We start from the raw sequence: 10414 nt of genomic DNA, 5'->3' as shown, positions 1-10414 counted from the left end.
AATATCTCAATATATTGTATACTTATATGTATACAAGTATATACAATTAAATAATTATGAAAAAAGGCAATATCTAGTTTATATAGAAAATATTAATTATAATATATAGATTTAGATTTGTTACATTTACCTATTAAATAATTGATGAGCTTACGTTGTCTTCATAAGCTTTTTTTAATGCACAGCTGCAGAGATAAAAGAGAAGAGCTGTGCAGTTGTGTAAGAAGAGAAACGAAAGAATAAAAGTACGATAATCGCCAAATTGTATATATCTATTCCACCTCATTCGGCTGCAAACAAGATCACGTTCATCCGCTTGGTATGTCTGCAGGGTGTATAAAAACGGAGCTTAGCCTTGAATGCCTGTGGTTCTGTTAGACCGGGGCGATTTTTTAGTTGCGGTAATTGTCAGTGAATGTGAGTGAGTGTGTGTGTGTGTGCATGTGTCTGTGTGTGTGCTTAGTGCCTGAAGAAGTTGTTACTGGCTAGACTAGCTGCGCATCGGTGCTCCGTTGGGCCCAAGTGAAAACTTGCTGTTAACGGCATTTCGATAATCGAATACGCTGGCGCACACACACACTCTCCAAAGGGCTGCCTACCAAAAAAAAAGAGAACAAAACTCAGCCACCTTTGTTCGATTTGGAATGTTTGCTTATTACACTTTTTGATGCCTTGTCGAAAAGTTCATTTGCTTTGTTTATTTTTAAGATTTTATTGTTTGCCCATTTTATTCTTTTCGTTGTATCTGTTGTTCTTAGAAGCATGTCTGGGCAGTTGAGTTCGAAGGAATTGTCAGCGATTTCACTGACGGCTGACGAAGCCAGCGAAAAGTCAACACAGCCGTCGATTGTTCAGCCCAAACTGAATTTATTGTTACACTTTGTCGATCAGCCGGACGAAGATTTGGATACATCCAACAAGGATTATCTGGATAATTTGGATTCATTCAACGCTGGCCGGCTCTCAGACGATGCTTCAACGGACTTGGACTCTATGGATGGCTCCGTCGACAACAGCGGCAGCGTGTCCTCCGTCGATACCGAGATCCTCAAGAAAACGAAGAAATCAATCCCTAAATCGGTCTACCAGAAAAGAAAAACAGTGAAGCCAACTGTGACGAAAAAAGCTACCAAGAAGAGCATTAAGACAAAATCGTTGCTAAAAATGAAGGCTCCAAAGCCAAAGAAAAAGCAGTCACAATTTGGAGAGAGATCCACAACGATGAACAATGATGATTTGCACAGCTTATCGAGGAATAGCAGCGGACGATCCATTCCTTCCCAACCCAGCTCATCGTTATATATGTTTAAGGTGATTAAACACCCGGAGCCCCGCAAGAAGAAGAAGTATGTTATCCATACGGATGAGGGCTCCTCCTCGAATTCGAATTTATCTACACTGTCGATTCATCGGGATGACGAAATCTACGTGCGAAACGAGCTGATGGCTAACCTGAGGCCTCTACCCGACATCAATGATCTGACCGATGTCAGCAGCTTCCATTCGATAGCTGTGCAGAGGAAGGTGGATAAGCCCACTGACAAAACTAAATCGTCGAGAGAGTATGACACGTCCATTTTCGATGAGTACGATACGCAGAGCCTCTTTGCTGAAAGTGTGGGTCGCGCGACCGCGAGCTCGAAGACAACGGGACTGAACACCGCATTTCCATCACTGAGCAGTTTGAGCGATGAAGTCCATGTGATTGATGCGAAAACAAGATCGGTTATGATCCTTGATGTAACGAAGAGATTAACAGACTTGAGTCAAGACGATAGCTCACACCAAATATTGGAGACCGATCCGAGCGCACAGCAAAATGAGATCTTGGAACCATTCCTGCAAGAGCTCATCAGTCGTGCTGTCGCTACGGTCGAGGACAAAGTTAATCAACTCAATCACTCCCTGGACAAGGAGAAACTGATGAAGCAGCTCATCTCCTCCATAACCCAATTGCGAAGTGTGGCCAGCAAGAGGCGTCTGTTGGCCGGCAGCTTGAAGGATCACTTCCTGCGCAGGAAGGAGATGACTTATATTACAGTTGAGGGTAAATTCGATAAGTTCAATTACAAGCGCTGGCGAAAGTCCCTCCTCCAGCTTGATCGACTGCTTGAGATCCAGAGCAAGACGCTGGACCAGGTCGACAGTCAGTTGATCAAGTTGAACGAGGAGCTTGAGGCGACCCGCATGGACTCCGCCCTCAAGATAGTGCACCTGGAGCACGTCATTCGAAGCACTCTTCTAACCAAAGATAGTTTTACCCACTTGGCCATCTATGTGGACGATACTTTGCGTCGGATGGGCGTCTTGAGAGACGAATTGTCCGAAATGCGATTGGAGCTGTTCAACACTCAGCATCGTTACGCTGATATCAAATATGTAAGACTCTACTCTGGGCCATAGGCTGAGCTCTCTTATAACTCTACTCATTACCTAGAAATCCGATAAGCTCGAGAATCTTGGAGGTGGACTCAAAATGCAGGATTATCTAAGCCAGCAGGCAGAGACCTATGCGCTGAGCGCTAAAATCCGAGGTAAATGATTATTATTTTGATTACTTCTAAACAATCTCAATTGGTCGTGCGCCTCGTAGACCGCAATAAGGAGCTGCAACGCCTCCATCAGAAAATCAAGTTCAATATGCATGCGCTGGCCCATCACAAGTGCAAGGCGTTCATGGAGGGCAGGAACTACTTGCGCCTGAAAGACCAGATGGAAAAAAGTGAAGAGAGAAAAGCCCTTTGTCAGAAGCTCATCTACCTGGGCAAGCTGACCCACAATAGGATTCAGCGGGATCTGCATAAGCTGAAAACTTCTGGGCCACTGCTATTCTACCCACAGCTAATGTCAGACTACGACGACACTCTAGTATTTCTGGAGAAGAAGCACGCAGCAGTCGCAAAGCTCCGTGAGGACTTGTCGCGGCTGACAGAACGCCTTATCGTAGCGGAGCGAAGACTAGCAGAGGACAAGGAGGAGATAAAAATGTTAGGATCAACAGTAAAGGCAGGAACAGCAAGGAAAGGCGCATTTGTTGTAAATGGACAAAGTGTTTTATAAATACATTCAACAGAGATTCTTAATTGCCTTGTCGAACGGAGTTTCCGGTACTTTGTATTTCTTAAAAGCAGACGTAGGATATTTAGTTATTCATATAGTGTTGGTCAGGATCAACAGCAGTTCTTCCGTCCCTTGGTTATCCGTCCGTGTCTCCATCTGCCTGTCCATTCTTCCGCCGGCTCTATCTTCCTCTATCTGCCTGTTCGTTCCTTCTTTTATAGATCTGTCAGTTCCTCTATCCGCCCATAATTCCATTTGTTCGTTACGCCTTCCGTACCTTTATCTGTCCGTTCGTTGGTCCATGTGTCCGTGCGACTGTTCGTCCTATCTGCCCGTCTCCTCCCGTCCTCCCCTACATCCCGTCCGTTTCTCTATCCGTCCGTCTCCCTATCTGTATCGTCTTTCCATCTGTATGTTCGTTTCTACATCTATCTGGCCGCTCCTCTATCACTCCCTTTGATTATTTGTTCCTCTCTCCATTTGTTCTATCCGTACCTAGCTCTATTCGTCCGTCCGTCTGCCAATTCATTAGTTTTAACATTTATTTCCGGTTTTAGTTATTCATTTGGGAGTTCCTGTAAAAATGTTCATCTTATTTTACTAATTATATTTTAGTTTAGCTCTTCGAATTCATTTCGTACAATTATCACACCTGTCTGATGGCATATTCTTACATTTCCCTTTGTTTTTCCGGACTACGGTTGAATTTTCACGAAGAGCAGCAAATATCCGGGCAAAGTCTGTTCAGTATCATAAGACGTGCCATTCCACTAAATACGTAATAACAACAATGCCAAAAACTGTCAAATGGATATATATATACACTATATATATATACATATCACGCTCTCTGCCTCTCTCTCTCTCTCTCTCTCTCGCTTCCACTCGATATGTTCAAATATGGGGCAGGCACACAGCGGGACATGTTTCTGCCTGCTCGCATATAGAAAAGTCATGTTTTGCATCTTTTGGCAGCTGCCATATATCTTAGTACGGGCCAAACAAGACTAACAAACATTTGGATACATAGTCAACTGATACACATGTCAGGCCACACACAGGTGGAAGAACATTGTCAGTGTATTAGTTCTGTGGCCAGCTCTAACGACAGCTACCAAAACAACAATGGCAGCTGGAGAGAGGGAGATGGAGAAGGAGCGTGAGAGAGAGAGAGAGAGATGGAGTCTGTGTGAGAGATGAAGAGATGCAGATGAGCAACAAACGGTAGATTTTGGGGCAGCTGTGGACGGTTCCTTGGTATGCACAATTCATGTTGCACTTTTACAACAAAGCCAGCACCAGCAACAAAAACAAGTTGGCCAAATAACTGACTGCTTCATACTCGCTCGAGAGCTTAGAAAAATTGTAGAGAATAAAAAAATGACGAGGGTTGCTTTCCTGATATACATACAGTTTTATATTGTCATAGTAAATATAATAAGCATACTAATATTATGTTGTTAATTTTAATAAATCACTTTCCACTATAAATTTAAAATGTATGTATACATAATTAATTATTTTTTATTTACTTTTTTTATTACATTCAAAATTTCCATATTTACATACATATATGTCAATTAAAATTAAAATAAATTTTTAAAATATATAATAATGATACTAATAAAAAAGTAATAATAATACAACATAATTTTCTGTTTCTCACAAAGCTATTTTTTAAATAAAAAAAATAAAAATAAATAAATAATGATAATGATAAATAGACAACAACAAAAATTAAAAAACAATAGGTTAAATAATATAAAAAACAATAATATAAAATAAATTTAAAAAAAAATTTAAAAAAAAAAAAAAACGAAAAAAGAAATTACAAATAAATAAATTGATAGGTAAAATATTTCATAGGTCATAGGCATTTAATAATTATTATCATACATATTGAAAAAACTATACGCCAGACAAGCATTGCAGAAATCTAATATACCCTCCCATGGCGAGCGAGCATGATTATTATTTAATAATTATGATCATATTATAAGGAATTTTAGACAAACAGGCATGGTCAAAATTTATATATGTATAAATCTAATATGCCCTTCTCCCATCGCGAGCGAGTGTGGCAACAACAACAGGCCACAGTTAGTTGGGCAGGGGAACGGTAGCAGGGGAGGGGCGCCAACTAATAGCAAGGAAGCTGTGCCGCCGGCAGCGGTGGCAGGTGGAACCACAGCCACAGGCAGAGCCACAGTCGGGTTAATGGTGAAGGTGCTGCCCCTCTGCAACGACCCTTACCCTAGCCACTCTTGCCAGATTTCTTTTTTCGTTTTTTTTCGGTATTTTTTTGTTGCTGGCCAACATCGGAGCGCTCACGTGTGTTTGGCACGCATGTTGCAAGCGCTTATCGGCATCGTCGCTGCGCTCGAGGGCTCCGGAGGGCGGGGAAGCTGATGGGACGCTAAGGCAGGCAAATGCCACTGACAGCGACTTGGACAAGTTGGTTTGGGGTGTTGAGGCACTTGGTACTTACTGCACTTGGCTGTTAAGACGAAATGCCGTTAGCAACGAGTAAATTCGATTTTGCACTTGAGCCGCTTGCAGCTAATGCAGCCAACGACCTGCCACATCAGCCAAATGGCCACGCCCAAAGGCAACACTTCCTCTGTCTCTGCCTCTCGCTCTGTGTCTCTCACTCTGCCTCGCTCTCTCTTCCTCTCTCTCGCTGTCAAGTTGCTACGTTTTTATGTGCCGACCGGCCAACTGGAAGAAATTGCTGCGAAAAAATGCTGAAACTAAAACTAAGGACTAAAGCTAATGTGCTCTGCATATTTGCAGCGAGGGCGGCTCAAGTTATTCTCAATGTATATAGAAAGTTTAAGTTTAAAAGTAAAGAGCTTATATTGCATGGGTAAGTAAAAATAGAGATAAATGAGAATATGAATCCGAATATAGATATATAGAATGGTTAAATAGTTTATAGATAGATAGATAGACTATATAACTATAGTGCCATCTACTAAAAGGAATGATATAACTAATCACAAGCAAGAGTTTAACTTTTCAAAGTGGTTAAATAAATAATGAAAATATAGTCTTGAATTAAAAAAAATATTTGTTTGATAATTTTTTTAGCCAAAAATATTTTATATTTTAATATATATATATTTTTTTTAAGAATTTTTTTTTATAAAGTATAAATAAAATGTATATTACTATTATATTATTTATATCTATATAAAATAAGAACTATATGTTTTGAAAATTATATTGATCAACTTTTAAAATTATTGTGATGTTAAATCTTTTTAAATAAATATTAAAATAAAAAAAATAAAATAAATAAATAAAATTAATATATCAAATTAAAATATTTTGTATTATCAAATTATTTTTTCTTTCAAAATATTTTTACAAAAATACTTTATAATATTAATATTAATATCAAGAAAGTTTCACTAAAAAACAAATTTTTATTTTATTTTATTTATTTATTTTTTTTTTGTACCCGTATGTGTAAATTTATACGTTTTTGCGAAAAATATTTTAGATAATTTAATATTCCAAAACTAAATAAGCACAATCAATCCACACATAAGAAAAGATAACTTCAAAGTGAATTTAAATTTAAAATTAAATATTTGTGTTTATCTCTCAGTAATATCAGTTTCTGTCTCTCACTCTCTCTCTCTCTCTCTCTCTCTCTTTCTCTCTCTTTGTCTCTCTCAACTGTTTAGATTGCCCTCGTCCAGCTGTTGGTTAGTTTAGCTCCATTTTGAGGGTTTGAGGCGTCGTCAGTCGCAAGTAAAAGCAATTTCAGGTACTCGACTGGAGGACGACAAACAATTTGCATATGCAATGCACGTGCGCATCTTCAATTTACAATTTGGATGCGGCTAAATACGTATCTGTGCGATAGATCTATAAACCAATTTCCGCAGCTAAAGCAAAAACACATCCGATTTGTACTGGAAATGGCCGTTGTTGCTATTGTTGTTGTTGCTGTTGTAGTTGTTGTTGTCACGTCTCGCTCAATTAACACTGTCCTATTTTTGGAGCATTTCCTTTTCATAGCATTCTGACGATGACGTTGCATAAATGTTTCCGCCATTTTGCAAAATATTATAGCACACACACACACACACACACATACACAGAGACAGCGCGCGAGAAAGACACGCAAATGTTTGCATGCGCTTTCATTAAGCCTTTACTTTAAATATTTATAAATAAAAAGCAACTATTTTGGACGAGCTCTAACCAATGCACACACTCCACAATAGTAAATGGTGCCGCAACTAGGACGATATCCTGTTTCCCGTACAATGGTGCACCACTTAAAGCGAGTCGCACTTTTCGACTCCTGCTAGCCAGTGCGTGTGTGTGTGTGTGTGTGCGAGTGTGTGTGAACATTTGAGTAATAAACTCATTTCATATGCTGACTGCTTTTTCATTTCAAAAGTTTTTTCTGTAGCCAGTGTGTTTCTTGTTAGCCAAGCAAGCCGCATGATATACGAGTACTCCAACTGTTGTGGGACCCCTCCCCCCCACGCTCTTTCTCTCACTTTTGCCTTAGCTCTGTTGTGCTGTGCAGTTTCTAGTTAACTATTTCAGTTGTTGTTGCTGTTGTTTCTGTTGTTTTATTAGGTTGTGTTTGTTGGGCCCGCTGCTTGCGGATTAGTTGCAAAATTTTGGTTGAACTGCAGCTGCAGGAAAACGAAAATATTATTAAATATGCATAGGTGAGCCAAACGGCAGCTCCGTTACCTGTTAAATGTAGGTGAAACTGGCTGTCAAATGCCTGACACAACGATAATGAAATTTGCCCAGGCCTCGTCAACATAGCGGCATGCCCTATGCCCTGCACACTCTCTCTCTCTCTCTCTCTCTGTCTCTCGCTCTCGCTTTAGTACAGCTAAAACACGTTGAGTGACATTTTAATAAAGTGCTCACTTGTTCAATTAAATGCTCTCCAGACGCGATTGCGACTGTGCCTCATAAGAATGCAAAATAGACACACAAACAGTCCGTCAGTTAGTTAGACAGACAAACAGAGAGTGTGAGAGAGAGAGAGAGAGAGAGACAGGGCGAGAGATAGACAGTTAGTCAGTCAGTTAGTTAGCAAGTTCGGTGCTCTGCATCTTTTGCCTTTTGACTGCTGTTTGCCCCCAGCTGACAGGCTGAGAGCAAAGGCTCGCCTATATATAACTCGTATTACTGTTTTGACAAATATAATTTGACAAGCAAAAAAATCTATTTAATTAATATGTAGAAAAGGGATTCAAGAGGATATACCTTTTATATACTATATATTATATAAAACAAATAATGTGACTAAATAGTTGATTAGCTAATTTATTCATTCATGCAAAATTAACTTTTTGTTTTTATTTGGGTTAACAATATTTTTAGCTGATTTAGCAGAAGTTTGTGTCAGTATGAATTATAAATAATTATTGATTTAAAACTAATTAATTGAAATGCTTAATGCTTAATGCTAATGATGACCTGATTAAATATTTCGTTACAAAGTAGAACAGCCGCCGCCGAAGTAGAAACCTAAAGCCAAAATCAAAATGGATGAACTGAAAAGAAAAACTGTATGTCAATTGAATGAATAAGTCAAAATATATTTTATACACAAAAACAAAAAAAAAAAAAAAAAACAAAAAATTTAAATAAAATAAAATATTAAGTATCTTTCTAGCTACATTTTATTTTATATTTTTCTTATTTTTCCCACACTTTAAAATACTTACATAAAAATAAATATACATATATAATTCATTATAGACTAAGCTTTACAACATACATTAATTTTGTATAAATATATATAATTGACATACTCTATAGATATTTAACCATCGTCTGCACGTTTCCTTTCTTTATTAATATTTATTGTTACATATTTTATAGGACCATTTCCTTTTCTCTAACATATTAAAAATATATTATTTAATTTGTTGCATTTCATTGAATCATTTTGAGTTGGCTTCCGACTTTTTGCTGATGTTTATCGTTTGTGACAGAGCAAAACTCAATTATCGCTAATTCAATTGAGGTTGGTTTTCGCACAGTCTACCCCACTCTCCCTCTCCCTACATCTCTCTCTCTTTTCCACTCTCTCTGTTTGAGGGGCAAATTGAATCATTTAAGGTAAAGCTGCTTTATTATTTGCTTCTTCTGATTATTGTATTTATTTTTATTGTTGTGGAATCACTGAGCAAAAACTTTGGCAGCCATCAGAGCCGGAGTCGAGTCGAGTCGAGTCGAGAGTGGCGCTTCAACTAAGTAAAGTGCAAAAGTTGGCTTAACAGAAAAGTTTGTCATCGGCTGCAGCGGCAAATAATAAAAATGAGCAGCAGTCGCATAAAGTGCAGCAAATGCAAAAACTTCTGCCACTCGCTGGACAGCGAGAGCACCAACTACTATAACAACAAGCTGTCAGTGCTGCTCGTACTTGAGCCGGAGCTCAAGATTGGACTCCCAACAGTCACAAAACTCGAGGCAATAAACAATAAAACACTAAATCAAGCGTAGCGTCTGTTGGGCATACATACAATACATACATGCAGTCTCTCTCGCTCGCACACTATCTCAGTTTGAGTCAACTATGAAAATTGGCACATCAAACGTTTTAAGCGCAACTCGTTTATCTCCGGATAGGGAGGTAAGCGATACGCCTGCATTATCCAGGCGACAAGCAATTGAATCGCATTACAAGCCAAATAAATTTCACAACCCCTCAAGCTACGAGCTACCAACTGAACGGAGCTCATCGAACAGCTGCTTCCAGTAGCTACAACAGCAGCAGCGGCAGCCCCAGCTCTCACTCTCACTTATAGCATATCAATTTGCCTATAAAGCACACACATTGTGTTCCTCTCCGCTGCACGTCGAGGCAGCTGTCTATGGCGTTAAGGTAAACAGCTTCAATTATGTATGCCACAAGATTTACAGGAAATCGAGCAGAGAACTGCAGTACAAGCACAGTTGAGCAAGTGTAAAGCAGATAACTTAACTAGTAGTAATAAATAAATAAAGTTAACTGACAAAAAAAATATATATATATGTATATAGAAAATTGTATAATAAATAACACAAACTAATAATAATAATGTCTATATAATTATATTATTAATTATATGTGAAATAAGTTTATATATTGTGTAATTAAATTATATATGTGTATATGTATATTGTTATTGTATATAAATTTTGTATTTTAAAATTTATAATAATTACTTTATAGAGCTAACATTTATAATTTAATTATAGGTATAATTTTTTAATAAAATCTACATCAATTTTTTTATATTTTTTACATTTAATTTATTTTAAATTTTATAAATTAATATTATTTATATTTTTTATTTGATTTTCGTTTCACTTCGATTTT

General features: G+C 38.0%; 1 protein-coding gene across 1 annotated transcript; it reads left to right on the top strand.

Annotated features, from left to right (window-relative positions):
• Positions 1–677: 677 nt before the first annotated feature.
• Positions 678–3080, top strand: LOC108649311 (uncharacterized). Its single transcript, XM_018098282.3, has 3 exons — positions 678–2379; positions 2438–2534; positions 2594–3080. The coding sequence occupies exons 1-3, from the start codon at positions 763–765 to the stop codon at positions 3058–3060; spliced, it is 2181 nt and encodes a 726-aa protein (XP_017953771.2). The 5' UTR covers positions 678–762; the 3' UTR covers positions 3061–3080.
• Positions 3081–10414: the final 7334 nt, after the last annotated feature.

This window comes from Drosophila navojoa, chromosome 3, assembly GCF_054131105.1.
Source record: "Drosophila navojoa isolate 15081-1374.11 chromosome 3, UAZ_NAV_1.0, whole genome shotgun sequence".
Lineage (NCBI taxonomy): Eukaryota > Metazoa > Arthropoda > Insecta > Diptera > Drosophilidae > Drosophila > Drosophila navojoa.
The sequence above is the reverse complement of the archived record's forward strand: the minus strand, read 5'-3'. Positions and strand labels throughout refer to the sequence as shown.